Raw genomic sequence first — 17,270 nt, 5'->3', positions numbered from 1 at the left:
CTACTCTTAACTTTGACATTTTCCAAAAGGACTTGTCAGTAAATTGTACATGAAAATGTAGCTTCTGAGGTAAAATTGTAGTTCTTCTGACTCCAGGCTGACATAATTGACATTATCCACAATGCAAAAAAGCTTAAATGCAAGGCTTTACATGAATTCAAATTTTATACCTGCTTTCCAATCAGTCCTGGATGATTTGGAAATAAAGATATAGAAACAGAAGAGGAAAAGGAGCTATTTTTTTTTTTCATTTTGCCAAGGAATTTTTCTCCCTAAGACTAAATTAACATAGCTAAAACTCTTGGATTTATGCTATGAAACGCAAATAATGTTTTCAGTTTTCCAGGAAAGTCTTAACCTTCCATTTTCCCTTGGTTGCAGTAAAAAAAAAATTTTCCTTGAATGGATCAAGAAGTGATAAGCAGTGGAACATGGAATTCAGTAAATGTTTACATTGCCAATATCTATTAGTTATGTGGCCTCATTAAACTGAGAGATACTGAAAGCAAATACAGTATTTCATGGATAAGAACTCATGTTGGATGTATTAGGTGTGGAATGAGTGTTGGGGTCTTAAGCCTGAGGCTGTCCCCTGACCAGCAGGAGCAGTATAAGCGCTCCCTGACAAGGCGAACGGGAAAGATAAGGTCGATGGGTCAAGAACACTGCAAGCACCGTGAGTTCTGTCAAAGCAGGAACTACTTTATTGAGGAAGTGTACAGGCTTATAAAGCTTACAAAAGACATGCGCAGTAGGGGAGCCAATCAGCGAAAAGGTCATGCAGGCATGGGTGGACCACGCACAGGGGCATCTTAAGCAAAGTATAGGGATCACGCACTGTCCACGTGTCCGGAACCAAAGAGGACCTATCCCTGCCGGTGGTCTGACCTTACATAGCTTAACCACAGCAGCCGCAAACACGCCCCTCAAACATCCACCAGGCGCCATATTGTAATGGAGATTTTAGGCAATGCCCAACAAATGAGGTCACTGAAAGATCTTTCTCAAGGGAAAGGAATTACATTGTGTGCTCACATAGGTATATTGTGTCAAATCACAGTTTGCAAATGATAATTGTTCTCAATTTTGAATTTGTGATGCATTGAATCATGGTATTACCTATATTTCAGTCTTTAGATAGAACTTTGTATATAACTTAAAATATTAAGAGGATGACAAAGAAGGGAAACAAGACACAACAAAACCAAACCTGTCTTTCCTAACCGTTAGTTCATGGCCTAACCAGGTAAATGTTTATCACCTCTGCCAAGTCCCTCTGCTTTTTTCCCTGAGTTTACTTACTGCCCATGCCAGTTGTTCTCACAGTACTTTTCTCCTTTTTCTTTCCTCATTCTAGGGTTTATGGTAGAAATTTTAGACTGTTGACTTAAAATGACAATTTGTGTAGTGATTAAAGACATAAGCTTTGGAGTCAGATTCCCTGGGTTTAATTTCTGTACAATTTTAGGCAAAGTATCTAACTTTTCTAATTCTCAGTTTTCTTATCTGTACAATAATGGTAAGGCAAGTCCATCAGTCCATGTTCAAGTGCAAGCATATTTACATTTCTCATACAGGTTTTGTAAGGATAAGTGATATAAGGATGAAAAAGACTAACCAAAGTAAATGTTCAATGAAAATAAATTATCTATTTAGTTATTTATATTGTTTAATTATGTTATTATTCATGCTGGGAAACATAATGAACAAGCTTGCCTTCATCCATTGGTCAGTTATGCAGTGCATATTTACTAAAGGAAAGAGATAAAACATTAGCTTAGATTATGATGAGATAATGCCAAAGATCAGAATAAAAACTGAAAATAAATGGCAGACGTTCTCACACATCTGGTAGACTAAGCAGTAACGTTTTCACAGTTTTTCTTCACTTGGCATGTTTGGTGGAGGCTGGGGAGTGGCGGCAGGAAAGCAGCACACATGTATTCACTATTCCTTTCTTAAGCACTCAGTAAGCTATGGCCTATATGTACACCATGGAGCTTTCTTCGTTTCTATTCTTCATTAACTGTATAGACACAAAAATTTACTAGTCCTATCTTGCACTTTATAAAATTAAAGCACAGGGTGGTATTCAGACAGCTAGTAAGCATTGGAGCTGCAACACTGAGACGCAGGGCTTGTCCCCTCAAGAGCAGATACTCTTTCCCACTATCACATACATTTTATGACTGTAGGACTAATGACCAAGGAGAAGATTCTTTTCACTGACAGAGAATTGCATTGTCAATGCCAAACAATTTGTATATCCAAACTTGCTGTTGACAGTGTCTCTGTCTCATTTTCTCTTTTTAATGTATTTTTAATAGAAAACTTTTATTTAATAAATATAAATATAAATTTCAAAGTACAACTTTTGGATTATAGCAGTTTTTCCCCCATAGCCTCCCTCCCACCTGCAAACCATCCCATTTCCTACTCTCTCTCCCATCCCATTCTTCATCAAGATTCATTTTTAATTATCATTATATACAGATCAACTTAGTATATACTAAGTAAAGATTTCAACAGTTTTTACTCACACAGACAAAGTATTAAGTACTGTTTGAATACTAGTTTTACTGTTAATTCTCTTAGTACAACACAGTAAGAACAGAGGTCCTACATGGGGAGCAAGTGCACAGTGACTCCTGTTGTTGATTTAACAGTTGACATGCTTATTTATGACGTCAGTAATCACCCGAGGCTCCTGTCATGAGCTGCCAAGGCTATGGAAGCCTCTTGAGTTCACCAACTCCAATCTTATTTAGACAAGCCCATAATCAAAGTGGAAGTTCTCTCCTCCCTTCAGAGAAAGGTACTTCCTTCTTTGATGGCCCCTTGTTTCCACCGGGATCTCACTCGCTGAGATCTTTCATTTAGGTCATTTTTTTGCCAGAGCGTCTTGGCTTTCCATGCCTGAGAAACTCTCATGGGCTTTGTAGCCAGATCTGAATGCCTTAAGGGCTGATTCTGAGGCCAGAGTGCTGTTTAGGGCATTTGTCATTCTCTGAGTCTGCTGTGTATCCCTCTTCCCCATGTTGGATAATTCTCTCCTTTTTAATTCTATCAATTATTATTAGCAGATGACAGTGTCTCATTTTCACAGGTGAGAATATTTTCAAGAGATGGAGTTTTTACTCATACACATAATGTACAATTATACAAATTATAAAAATATAAACAAATTATACAAAAATAAAAATTACATATAACATATACATAAATAATAAAAATTATACAAAACATAAGGAAAGAACCTTATAAACACTAGTAGATGTTTATCCTTTAGAACACCCTTATGAACAGCACCTGATTGATGACATTGGTGATTGCAAGGGACACGTCTGGGCATCAGGGACTCTGTCACACCATATTTATTTGAAGTAGTGGTTTTATGAAAAATGAAGATTAAACGTTTGGAAAAGTTTTTGTAGCAAGGCAGGTCTCACCCTATTTAACATGGTTCTTAAGGGAAAAATATTTCCTGCTGTTCAGACAAATGTAAAAGGGCAGCGAACACAATGGCAGCAGTTGATTCTAACTGTTGACCTTAGAATGTGTGCTGTGGAGGAATGCTAACGACTCGCACCATGATGCATTGGCTTGTTTGGATACCATGAAAAGCTCTACTTGACAAGCATAATGATGAACTGCACTTTTCCCAGCAAGCAACACATGTTTGGATGATAGACAGCTCTGTTAAGGTTAGGATTTATTTATTCTCCAAGAATGAATTTTTCATCTGGTTCTGCAACCCTATGAAGCTGTTCAAAACTCAGACAATTCATTGCTGGTGAAGAGAACCCTCCTCCACAAGGCTGGGACTTGGTGGGTACAGAGTATAAGACGTATCTGTTTTGTCAACATAAAACTTCTTTGGTCCTCTAAAGGATGAATTTTCCATTTGGCTTCTAGTACATCTAACCCCATTATTTAATGCCTCAAAGTAACCTTACTTTTTAAATAAAATTCAGATTTATATGTAAGCAAAAATCTCCAACTCTCACTTAAATGGTTATTGTTGGATATTTTCTTATCCTTGACAGATTAACAACTCTTTCTGATCCTTTATTTTAAATATGTTATACAAAACAAAACAAAACAAATATGCTTGGCAATAAAGTGAATGTTTCCAGAATCATGTGAATATTCTTTTTCATTGTATTCTTTGTTTCCATGTATATAGCTTGGGAAATACTGAGTTCATTTAATATTTCCTAATAAATCAATATATCCTTCCTCCAAAAAGGTAATGAGAATGATTCATCAGAAAAGATTAAGTCCTTCCACAGATTATAATTTATGACTAGAAATGGTGGTCCATCCCAGAACAAAACTAACTGAATTGCTTCAAATTTTAGAAGTGCCATTTCTTGGGCTCTTAAGGATATCCTTTGGCTTTCAAAAATGTCATTTAAAATGTAAACACACTTGCAGATGTACACTTTAACCCTATATCAGTTAACATATTAATTATTAACCAAGATCTTAGCAGGAACTAATGGGCAGCTATGAAAGATAAGTTGAAATATATTTCATGCTTAATCAGAAATAAGCCTGGCTATGGAGACATTCTTTAAGATGTGATGTTTACCTCTGAACTCAGAATTTGAATTTTAATAGGCAGATAGGTAGAAAATGTCTAGAAAAGTATCTGAAAGTTTTGTAAATTTGAGATTTTATGATCACAAAACAAAGCTCATTGAGAACTAGTAAGCTTTTAAAATATAAAACGTAATCTAAGCACATTAGTATCAGTATCCCAGCAAGAAGTAGGTGGCATGCTCAAAGAGATAATTCAAGATAATGTAACGCAGGCACCCAAAGCAGACTTGAGAGAACTAACTAAAGATAACGAAGGACCCAGAAACCAAGAGCATGAAGCTGTTATTATCCTTAGGCCAGAAGATGCGAAGGGATAGTGTGTGTCACTGGAACACAGTGAGAGTTAAGGGGCAGACTGGCTGGAGTTACGACTCTCCAGACAGGACGGATCCATTGCCCAACAACCGCCCAGCAGGTCCTGCAGGGAAAACATACATACTCGGGTCTTTCATTGCCCTTGCTCTTTGATGTGTTACTCTTGCTTCCTATTGACCAAATCCAACCAGGAGCCAGATTACAAGGAAACTCAGCCAGTGTGTTTGTGAGAGGCCAGACCTCCACACTCCTGTAAGTGGAAGACAGAGATTGGGCCTGGAAGGGCAGGTGAAGAATAACTCATTTTACACTTATAATTACATGGGCTATCAACCTCTCCTTAAGCCTCTGAGGAGCTGGAGGGAACCATCTGCCATTATTCTACTCCACTGAATTTCTCATCTCCCATGGTATACAGTCCTCATTTAGGTTTTTATTCATTTGTTGTTCTACGTCATTCTGTACTAGAGTATGATGCAGTCCTTACAGCAAGCCTATTTTTATTTTTTGCATAGTAATCTTCATCTGTCTTTTTTGTTGAAGTTTGCTTGGTACCATGTCTTAAGTAGTTGATTTCAAGCAAGGATTTCTCTCTTTGTCATACTCCCTACCATCCTGGCTACCTGATTTTCTCAGGGAACTGGGATAGTTCTCCTGTCTGCATCTCCTTACTGTTACAGTGCTTCACCTTTCTCGGCAATGCAAGGGACTTTCTGAATTCTTGGTAATGAGAGAAGTCACTTTCTGACTGGGATAAAACTTCACAATGTGGAATAATTATTTTAAATGTATAATCAAACATCTCATGTCTTTCCCTAAGCTTCCCTATGCTTTATTTTTGGTTCCTTTAAATTGACTTAGTTTCCTTTGTTTGCATCTATCTATGTGCAATGTCTTGACTTAAATATTGACATTTTGGTACATAATGAATTTTGTGTGTGTTTGGTTGCAGGGGCTTGGGGAGAAGTGTCTAAGATGGTCTTGTAGGTTAACAGGTGAATAAAAGTCGGGGTTTGTTTTAAAGTTTGCAGATCCTGTTTCTCGGGAATGGTGGGATGGATTTCAGAAGCTGTATGATTTAACTCTGCCTCCTTTTTTCCTTCAGATTCGAAGCCAGAGCAAAGCCTCTGGGTCTGGGCTGTGTGAAGGGGATGAAGTGGTTTCTATCAATGGCAACCCTTGCGCAGATCTCACCTATCCTGAAGTCATCAAACTCATGGAAAGTATAACAGACTCTCTCCAAATGCTCATCAAAAGGTACAACAGAGTCGTTGGCATATATTTTTTTCTTGTTAGTGGATAGAAACAATAACTTCTAGTGCATACTATGTGATATTTGTCCTTTAAGGGGAAATTGGTGGTGTTTTGTAGAAAGTCAGTATGTTTTAACAGAAACACTCAAGTGCATGAAAAATGAGCCATTCTCTTCTATTGAACTTTTTGGTTAATTGAGAATTAACTTTAAAATCTTATGCATTTTAGAGTACTCAGTCTCCTTACAAGACTCAGTGAAGTGAGCCTTACAGGGGTCAGAATTTTGCCGTGGGTCAAGATCACTCAATTATGATTCCCAGATGAATTAAAGTGGTGGCTGAAATCTGTGACAGCAGAGGAAATCTAGCATTATTCTTGGTATTTCTCATCTCAGTATTTATTCATCAAGCCCAATGTGTAAGGCTGTTGGATCCCACTTGTTTGTAAAGCTGCTTGCCTTTTTTCTATTATTTAACAAAATATTTATTTAATTGAGAGAGAAAGAAAGAACAAGCCCTGATCTTCTGGTTCACTCCCCAGAAGTCCACAACAGCTGAAGCAGGGCTGAGGCTGAAGTCAGAAGCTGGAAACTCAATCCAGGTCTTCATTGTGGGTGGTAGGGACCCAGTGTCCGAGCCTGCATTACTGCCTCCCAGGGTGTGCATTTAGCAGGAAGCAAGAGTGAGGAGCAGGAGCTGGGAATTGAACTCAAGCATTTCGATGTGGGATGTTAGCATTTTATCACTAGGCCAAAATAGGAATATTGCCAAGTGTAGTTACAATGTTTGCCATTAACAGGAACAAGCCTATGAGGTATTTGAAAATGTCCTTCTTCGGGAATGTGTAATCATTTCCAAAATGGGGTAAAACATCTTTTCTAATTTATTTACTTCTTAGTGTCTTTAGTGACGTAATGAGGTCAAGTTCACTGAAATACCTTTGTCATCTGGGACTTCCCCTGCTGATCCTTGTTTTGATTCTGATGGCTATCATGGGGGAAAATCCTTGCAAGTTTAAAGCTGAATCTTAGGTACATATTTACTCTCAGAAATAGGCTGGTGACTAGTTCTCTGCTGCTTTTAATAACTGGAATCATGCTTTTTACTATTTTCTCTTGAGTATGTTGACTTTTTACAAAATATCTAATTACTTGATGGGATTCATAACAGAATCCCAAATTAAAATGAGTCCTGTGGCCACAGCAGCAGCAGCATTGTCGTCACCACCATCACCACCGCTCTGGGTGCCTGAATATGGTTTCTGCAACTAACTATTTCTCCTACTCCTATTCCCATCAGCTATCACTAGAGGACAGATGTTTTACTTTCCTTGGACTGTTGTCTAGATTATTATTTGTTAAAGCTCCTTTCAGGTTAGGTCTCTGTTATCTTAAATTGTATTAAAATAAGATAAAAATAAATGATTATATAATTAGAACACATTAGTTGTGGAATTGAGTACCCAAATAGACAAGGAAAATGCTTTGAGGTATACAGCTTTAATCTCTCTCTTTCTGTCTCTCTGTCTCTCTTACTGCTCTGTCCTGCTTTCATGATTTTTATCCACGTATATACATTATGTTTTATCTATTGATAAATGTTAATGTTTTTCTGGCCCATTTGCCTGTATTCCAGTCTCTTCTCAGCTTCACAATTGACTGCTAACATAACTCAAAGTGATTTAATCTGCTTCAATCCCAAGGCTTTGTAAATTAAAACTCTCTGACCTTTTGATACCTTCAAACTCAATTTCCTAGCATATATTCATCATTTCCTATATCAGAATGATCTAATTTGCTGTCATTATGTTTTTAAATACTATATCATAATGTTTTTATAAATACGATTTTATCAAAAAGATTTTCAGGTTACTTGCATGAATAAAACAGCAATTTGTTTATTTTTGTTTGTTTTGTTAATGTAGTCAAAAGCCAAGTTACAAGTAAATATTTGGGACCTTCGTCTGAAATTTTACTATGGCATGAATTATACGGTAGAAAGAAGTAGGAGCACACGTCCTTCAGTGGATGTTCTCTGCATGAGTCAGGGTGCATTTTGAAGGAGGAGATAGCCATTTCTGCTTAAAAAAAAAAAAAAAAAAAAAAAAAAACCTTTTTTTAAAAAGCCCTGTAACGATTCTATGCTGTTCTATGAATGGCGCTTCTCTTCTGAAAGCATGTAGAGTTTAGAGGTTTAGAGATGTTGTTCAATTCTAAATTGACATGACTTCTTGTCACAGACCCAGATTTGCACAGCCAGCTGGGAATGGTAAAGGTCAAAAATCAAAAGGCTGTGGCCAACAGCTCTGGGGTCCCTGGTTGAGAGATAAAGGAGCAGTATGACTTCCAAGATTCCAAAAGGAAAATGCTGCAAGAGGCAGGTTCAGCTGGGAGAAGGGGAGACATCTCAAATTATAAATACTCCATGACTTCATGATTCACTGCAGCATGGAAAGGATTTCTCTTTACACAAGAACACCGGGCTGGGGTCCATTATTACAAAACACATTCTCACCAGAGCTTAAAACACAGCTTGCATTTCATTCCTTTCAAGAAAACACAGCCTCCAGAGGGGTAACCTGAATCATCTGTAATTCAAGATTGACATGAAGCTGCTAGATATGTTTATGTGACTTTGTGATGTCTAGACATTGAAACGTTTTGTCACATGATAGCAAACATGGTTATTTGGAAATACCCAAATTATTACAGATCGTAGGCATCCATGTAATTACAGCGTGTACTTTTCAAAACAAAAGCTGAATTTAAGATGGATTTAGGTTTCAAAATCTTTTGTAAGCCTTTTGTTGTGCTGCCCCAAAAGCATATATGGACATTCTTTAAATAACAATATGAATATGTTGCCAATTTTAGTTTTTAAACATGTGGCTGTTGACATTTTGGAGGGAATATCTTGATTGTACCACACACGGCTTAGACATCATGAATGTCAAAAAGTTGTGTGGCAGGTGTAGCATGCTCCAGTTTAACTGCCTGGATTTGTTTTTCTGTGTGCAGACCATCCAGTGGGATGAGTGAGGCTTTGAGCTCTGAAACCGAAAACAAAAGCCATGAGCATCTCACACAAGAGGAGTATGTGGAAAGCACCACTCTCCAGATTCGCCCAGCCACAAACACCCAGCACAGAGAGCTCTTCGTGGTACCAGCCAAGGTGGCAGTTAACCCAGCTGAGGACCAAAGAAGTGGTCCCGGTTGTTCAGGGAACTCTGAAGAAGAAACAGGCCTCAGCTACCGCGGGGCCCCCCGAGTGCTTGACTCCCAAGGGGGAGACTTGGCAGAAGAAATTATCCTCCGGGAAGGAGCAGGCGCTGGGCAGCCAAGCCCTGTGGTGGAGCTACAACTGTCCCTTTCACAGCAGAGATCCGAGGGCCCCGTGCTGGCTCTCTTGGGAGCTGAAAAATCTAAGTCTCCTGACCCACACCCTACTTCACAGCACGACAAGATTATCCACATAAATTCAGTCGCTACTTATGAGAAGCCAGACCCTTCTCTGAGGTCCAGCAAGATAATCCAGATCTCCAGTGGCAGCGAGCTGCGAGTGACCCAGGGAAGTGGAGCAGGAGACGCGGGGCTGCCCCGAGTGGAAGTGATCCTCGACTGCTCTGACAGGCAGAAGACGGAAGGGTGCAGGCTTCAGCCAGGGAAGGGGTGTGTGGATTCCCCAGTGGAAGGAGGGCAGTCAGAAGCACCTCCTTCTCTGGTATCCTTTGCCGTCTCATCAGAAGGCACAGAGCAGGGAGACGCTGCGCGCTCGGAAAAGGATCACAGCCGACCTCACAAGCACAGAGCAAGGCACGCGCGTAAGTCCGGGCTGTCAGCAGGGGCTCGGGAGGGTAGGGCGTTTTGCTGCTGCTTTGCCTGCATGACACTTGCTTGTATAAAAGCTGACTTTTATGTCTCCCATTGCATTTTTTTTAAAAAAGTGATTAATGCACAAAATAACAATTGTGAAATTGTTAAGTATACTTCACAAATTCTGCCTGGGAAGCAGTGTGTTTGAACTTCATAGCAGATATAAAGATTTTTCATGAATTTCTTTTTCATTACAAAGATACAGGCACAGTCCAAGAAAATAATGCTGTCAGAGTGTCTTTTCAATTTGTCTCCCAATGCTGTACTATTTCATGCTGCCATAGCATAAGAGAGTGTTGTGGGAGATCACGTGGTGTCTGAGTTTAAAGAGCTGTCTTTAAAATACAGGCTCCACCGCTAATATTAAAAGCAGATCCTCCTTTTGAAAAAAGTCGTTCTGCAGCTTGATGATGCTTGCAGAAGTGCGTTTGACAGACAAGGACACGTGTCAGGCTGAGCAGTTACATGATCCCCTCCGTTTTGCCAGTCTTCACTAGACGGCAAGTGTTTCATCCACCTTCTAGACACAGAAGTCTGCCTTCCGGGCCACAGGGACGCATCTCGGTGTCCCCCAACAGAAAATAAACTTACATTCAAGGCTCTGAACAGCATTTTGGTTTTATTCAGAGAAGTGTGCACAGAAAAGAGAAGGTGAATAAGAATTGCAGTTGGGTATTACGACTTTTGTGGTTTTCTTTCGTATTTATATTATGCAAATATGTATATAAATATATATATTTTACAAATTTGGGAATTTCATTTGAGGATATAAAGGCTGACTGGAAAAGGCACTTGACTGTGTGAATGATTCTCAGGAACTGTGAACTCCATTATTCAAAGTCATATCCTAAGTTTTCTAAACTATTGTTATTCCTTTCAAAGCTTATTTTTAGCATAGCCATTTGTAGCCTTATTGGCAAGTGCTGTTAATCATCCCTTATACTTTAAGCGTCTGTGTGCCATCTTCACATTTATAGCATATTGAACAGGAGTATTAAGACGGCATTCACATACTTTACGTGTTGGCACTGAAGTTAGCAACAACTGTGGCTGTCAGTTTAATAATAAGTTGTATAACACTAGTCAAAAAAGGAGTCACATTTAGTAGTGACCACATTCTGAACTATTTTTTCTCTATAAAACTTGATCACCAGTGAATAGCTATAATTTCATTACTCAATTATTTCATCAGATTTTTTTTCATTAACCATTAAATGTGATGCTTTTTCCAGTGACCAAAATAGCTAGTATAAAGTATTCTAATTTTTTTATGGGATTTGCATTTAGCTGCTTTGAGGAATTAAAAACTTTGTGATTCACTGAAAACATGATTATGATTAACTGCTGATATAAATTAATTAGTCATCAAGTTATTTTTAATAAAAATTTTAAATATAATTTTTCCTGTATCATTCTTTATACACTCTAAAAAAGGGTCCAAGTCATGTAATTTAAACATTTCCCCCAAGATTTACACTTATTCTTGCTGCAATTAATAGAGTATTATATTTCCAAAAAAGCAATATATTTATGAGCAAATTTATCTGGACAACTTTGTACCTAAAGTTGATTACATGTACTCACAATGATCTAGTTTTCTGAATTATAAATAGTTACTCAATAAATTATTAGTTCAGTGTTTTGAGTTGATATTAATTCTATAGCTATAAATGGAAAAATTTGAGATGGTTGTCAAAATTTAAAGAAAAAGAGGAAGAAACCCCAAATATCTAAATTCTTTACATTTTGAAAGATTTAAAAATTTTTGTTGAGACACCTTCTCCCCTTTTTAGAATGCTTGGAAACAATTTTATATTGACATTTTATTTTTTAAATATGGAAGTACAAAGAATGTCTTGTCATGTTTTTTAAAAATCATTTTCTTAAATTATGCCCTTTAAAGTTTTAATTTATACTACTAATTGGCATTTACTAGCCAATTTTACTGTGGAAGCATAAGGACCCATGGAGAAACAAAGGTACGAAACGTCTATTGTAATCAGCATAGATAAAAATATATTTATATAAGCAAATGGAACAGAGGGCTGATTGTATATTATTGTAGAAGTATGCGCTTCTTCAAAATTCAGTCCAATTGCTAGAATTTTTCCCATGCTCCTTTTCCCCAATGGGAGTCAGATTCTGGGTTGCTGAGGAATCTGCCTTGAGCTCATCAACTGACTACTGTTTCTATTCTTTCCCTAGGGCTCAGGAGGAGTGAAAGCCTGTCAGAAAAGCAGGTGAAAGAAGCCAAATCTAAATGCAAAAGCATTGCCCTTCTTCTAACAGATGCCCCCAACCCCAACTCCAAGGGGGTGTTGATGTTTAAGAAGCGCCGGCGGAGGGCCAGGAAATACACACTAGTCAGCTACGGTACTGGCGAGCTTGAGCGAGAGGCAGACGAGGAGGAGGAAGAAGGGGACAGGGAGGAGACTTGTGAAGTTGCATTTCTGGGCACTAGCGAGTCGGAGGTGGATGAAGAGTTACTCTCTGACGTTGACGACAACACACAAGTTGTGAACTTTGACTGGGATTCTGGACTGGTGGACTTTGAAAAGAAACTGAACAGAGACGACAAGATGGAGATGTTGCCAGACACGACGGGAAAGGGAGCCCTCATGTTTGCCAAGAGGAGGGAGAGAATGGATCAGATCACAGCCCAGAAAGAAGAGGAGAGGGTGAGCGGAATGCCAGGCAGAGAACCAGATGCTGCCCAGACGGATGGCCTGAGAACCACGACTTCTTACCAAAGAAAGGAAGAGGAATCCGTGAGGGTGCAGAGCTCTGTGAGCAGGAGCTACATCCAGATGGGCCCTGGTCCCGGCCATGTGCCGCAGCAGAATGGCTTCAGTGGGGTGTCTGAGACGGCAGAGGCGCAGAGGATGAACCCGATGAACAGAACAGCCAAGCCCTTCCCAGGGTCTGTGAACCAGCCAGCAACCCCCTTCTCTCCAACCCGCAACATGACAAGTCCCATCTCCGACTTTCCTGCGCCACCACCCTATTCTGCGGTCACTCCTCCACCTGAAGCCTTCTCCAGAGGGGTGTCAAGTCCGACTGCTGGCCCCGCACAGCCCCCGCCATGGCCGCAGCCTGCTCCGTGGTCCCATACAGCCTTTTACGATTCATCTGAGCGAATAGCTTCCCGGGATGAGAGGATCGCAGTGCCAGCGAAAAGAACAGGAATATTGCAGGAAGCCAAGAGGAGAAGCACAACAAAACCCATGTTTACTTTTAAGGAGCCCAAAGTCAGCCCGAATCCTGAACTCCTGTCCCTTCTTCAAAATTCAGAAGGCAAACGGGGCACTGGAGGCGATTCCGGACCTGAAGAAGACTATCTCAGCCTAGGGGCAGAAGCTTGCAACTTCATGCAAAGCTCCTCTGCTAAGCAAAAGACCCCACCTCCTGTTGCTCCAAAACCTGCAGTCAAGTCCTCCTCCTCCCAGCCTGTCACTCCTGTTTCTCCTGTCTGGTCTCCAGGGGTGACTCCAGCCCAACCTCCTGCCTTCCCTATGTCAAGTGCATCGCAGGGCCCGATGGTTTCCTCCATCAAAATAGCTCAGCCTGCTTATCCTGCCCGGCCTGCGAGTGCACTGAACCTATCTGGTCCCTTCAAAGGACCACAAGCAGCAGTAGCCAGTCAGCATTATACACCGAAGCCAGCAGCTCCCACACCAACAGTGAATGCCCATGCAGGTGCAGTGGGACCATCCAATGAGCTTCCTGGAATGAGTGGGAAAGGAGCCCAGCTCTTCGCCAAAAGGCAGTCAAGAATGGAGAAGTATGTGGTTGATTCAGACACAGTGCAAGCCCATGCTGCCCGAGCTCAGTCTCCCACTCCATCTCTTCCAGCCAGTTGGAAGTACTCCTCCAATGTCCGAGCCCCTCCTCCTGTGGCCTACAATCCTATCCACTCCCCCTCCTACCCACCGGCTGCTGTCAAGTCTCAGCCATCAGCCCCACAAGCCTCTAAAGTGAGCAAGAAAAAGGGCAAGAAACCCCTCAATGCTCTGGATGTCATGAAGCACCAACCATATCAGCTCAATGCATCCTTGTTTACTTTCCAACCTCCCGATGCAAAGGATGGCCTCCCCCAGAAGGCATCAGCCAAGGTCAACTCCAACCCGGCCATAAAGCAAGCTCTTCCTCCCCGACCAGTGAATGTTGGCTCACCCACAAATGTGCAGGCTTCCTCAGTGTACTCAGTGCCAGCCTATACCTCTCAGCCTCCCTACTTTGCAGAGGCCAGCTCACCAGTCAGCGCATCCCCCGTGCCCGTGGGCGTCCCCACTTCTCCAAAGCAAGGATCAGCCTCCTCATCTTATTTTGTGGCGCCGAGGCCGAAGTTCTCAGCCAAGAAAAGTGGTGTCACAGTCCAGGTGTGGAAACCATCCATTGTGGAAGAGTAATCTTGTAGCTGAAGCTGAGTGTCCACTTTGCTTGAAATGAATTGTTTGCAGTGTTACCTGAATCCCTGAGAATGCCAAGCAAGTCCTCAACTTACTTAATTTCAGATATGTCACCTCCCAATCTGGGTCCAAGGAGTATAATATTTGTAATGAGTCAAAAATCCAACTCAGATTGACTTAACGCACGCACACACACATATATCTACTTTGCACACTTAAAAAAATCTGGGAGCACCCCAAAATAGACATGTGCCATATGTTAAGTAAGCAGGATACTTAGGACTTATGCGTTAGCCACTTGACAGACAGTGATCAGTGTTATCAGACATTGGAACACGGCCTTTATGTAACAGAACTGCTGTGAGCCTATGGTGAAAAGGTTCAAACGTAGTGAAAATAGGACATGTATTTACTGAGACTTTCTTTTTCTATTGCTAGTGTTATGGGAGTGGGAAATCTGTAGAGGACAGGGGTCAGCTCTGGTCTGGCAACCTCGGCCACCTGTTTGATGTCACAGAGGAGAGCCTCTGGGGATTGTGGGGATGCACGTAGTTTAGCGGGTGGTGAGTAAGAAAGAGGGTCTTGGTCATTACTAAGCACTCATGACATGTTAGGCTCTCTAAAGAGCCCAGTGTTTTCACGCCTGTTAACTCATTTCAGAAGACCTATTTGAAGTAAATGGGATAGGGCAAGAGGATCCTTGTCTCCGGAGATCGAGTCCCATCTTTCTTCCCCTGTTACTTAAGGAACTCAGTGAGTGCATCTCCAGTTGCCCATGAAAGCATCAGTTTGTTTTCCGCAGCCGAGGCAACTGGTAAAGTACAGGATAACAAAGTCACATAGTCAAAGAAGGAAGCTCAAAGAGCTGTGAATGGCTGGCTGTCATTTTCCCTTGGGAAGCCACACGATTGGGACCTGAAGGGTTCCTGACTGCAGAGGCTGATGGTGAAGCATGAGGAGCCCGTGTGCATGGAGACTGTAGGGTGAGAACACACGGTCAGTAGCACCGTGTCTGAGTGACCTCACAGATTTTCTTCCTGTGTTCGTTTTGCTTCTTGACAGCTGCTTCTCCCACTGTTCCTTGCCATTTCTATTCTCGCACCTTCACTTTATTATTTGATGGACCAGGATAATCCAGGCAAGGTTACCTTGTATATTTGGATTGGTCATACAGCATGTCATCATCCAACTGGCTATGAAGTTAATAGTGTTACTGAAAGCAAACCTGAAGACCTTTCTCATTTCTATTTTAAGTCTGAGTCTGACCAACCATGGAAAATATTCAACAGGAATTAATGTAGAGAACTATAAAGCACTTAGGGCAGTTCCAAAGAATACCGTCTACTCTAAGCAGGAGATACATTTACAGACTTCGCATAAAAACTTGCCTGGTTTGAGGGTACATGGTACCATTTAATCCTCTGAAAATATCTGTAATCCTGTTCTTTTTCTGCTGACACTGTCAATCTGCTATATTTTTCACTACCCTATTAAAATATTACTTTCTTCTTTCTCTGTTCAATGTGTGTATTTTAAAAAAAAGTTTTCTTTATATGACCTGTTCTAAGTCATTTTTCGTAACATCTGAATTTCCTTTTTCAAGTGTACCCGTGTCTCTATACATTATAAAACTGCAGGCTTTAGGTATTTCTAAAACACAACACACTAAGAGGAGGAATGATGGAGCTGATTCTTCTGCTTTTTCTCTGGAAAATGTTCCATTGTCTTTGGTGGCAGTTTACCAGTAGGTTACAAACACAGGCTGTAGTTCCATCTTTTATTTGCCTTTTTGGGAAATCAGTTAAGAAGATCAATAGAGGATAAAGGAAAAAGTGTTCTTTTTATCATATAACACAATTGTTTGTATTATTTATTTTCTGCAAAGGAAGTCTGTTGAGTGCTGTGGATTTTGTATTTTTTTAACTAAAAAAAGTCTTTTTAAGGTGAAACAGGAAGGGAGATAATTTTCATAATGTTGCATTCTTAACATAGCATTTAAAGAACAGCATATGCTAGAGGAAAGGCATGGAACACACAGGTAGTCAATTTAAGACCATCCATTCAAAGTATGCTAGGATGGTAATGACCTAGAAATATTCCCAGTTGTCCAGTGGTTTGCGGTATGCAGGAATGAGAAGTGTTTTCAGTCCATTTCCTGTTGGACAGGTGGCAGTCTTAGCAGAGTCCCTATTTGGAGTTGATGACTAAAGACACAGTTAACATGAATGTGTCTTCCAGTCATCCTGGCACTGTTTGGGTTTCCAAAAAGCTTCTTAGAGACATGCCAGGCATGCGGTCAAAGCATGTACAACCTCAACTGGGAACTGGTAGTATAGGTCTCATCTTGGACCATGTAATCCCTCTTTATAGAAGAGAAAACTCTAAAACAATATCCACAACAGAGAGCCTGACCTCTGAGGCATATGGAAGTGGGAGGGAGGACTAAGGCAGTTCCCTGGCGTAAGAGAGATTTCCTTTCCCTCTTCCCTCCAGGGAGCTGTATGTACCACATTTCAGGTTGAGGCTATGAAAGTGACATCATTGTATCAGGTGGGAGGGTTAGAACCCAGGGCATCAGCCTCTCTCCAGGCACCATTTGTAGTCTGAGCATTGCTGGTTTTTGTTGTAATGATGGTTGGTTGAGTAGTTGGTTGGCTGGTTATGGGACTTGGAGAGGCAGTTTTTGCTTTGTTTTTAACAACTTGCATCTTCCTCTGTCCTTTGTTAGCTTTATTTCTATGTAAAGCACCCATGAAGTCCGTTTTCGTTGTCAGCATAATGGCAGCAGTCATTTACTGAGTGCCTGTGTTGTGTTA

The 17,270-nt window shown here is 40.7% G+C and overlaps 1 protein-coding gene across 4 annotated transcripts in view; it reads left to right on the top strand.

Moving 5' to 3' along the window:
• Positions 1–17,270, top strand: part of SYNPO2 (synaptopodin 2) — a 221,038-nt gene that overhangs the window by 175,636 nt on the left and 28,132 nt on the right. For 3 of the 4 annotated variants that reach the window (XM_070047672.1, XM_002717223.5, XM_070047673.1), the window contains 3 exons: positions 6,026–6,177; positions 9,191–9,993; positions 12,251–14,424. In XM_070047672.1, the coding sequence (XP_069903773.1) occupies positions 6,026–6,177; positions 9,191–9,993; positions 12,251–14,424 (3,129 nt within the window). The remainder of the gene's footprint in view (positions 1–6,025; positions 6,178–9,190; positions 9,994–12,250; positions 14,425–17,270) is intronic. The other variant, XM_051819804.2, reaches the window with a different exon arrangement.

This window comes from Oryctolagus cuniculus, chromosome 8 (genome assembly GCF_964237555.1).
Source record: "Oryctolagus cuniculus chromosome 8, mOryCun1.1, whole genome shotgun sequence".
NCBI classification, from domain to species: Eukaryota; Metazoa; Chordata; class Mammalia; order Lagomorpha; family Leporidae; genus Oryctolagus; species Oryctolagus cuniculus.
Note: the sequence above shows the minus strand (reverse complement) of the source record. Positions and strands in the feature narration are given on the sequence as shown.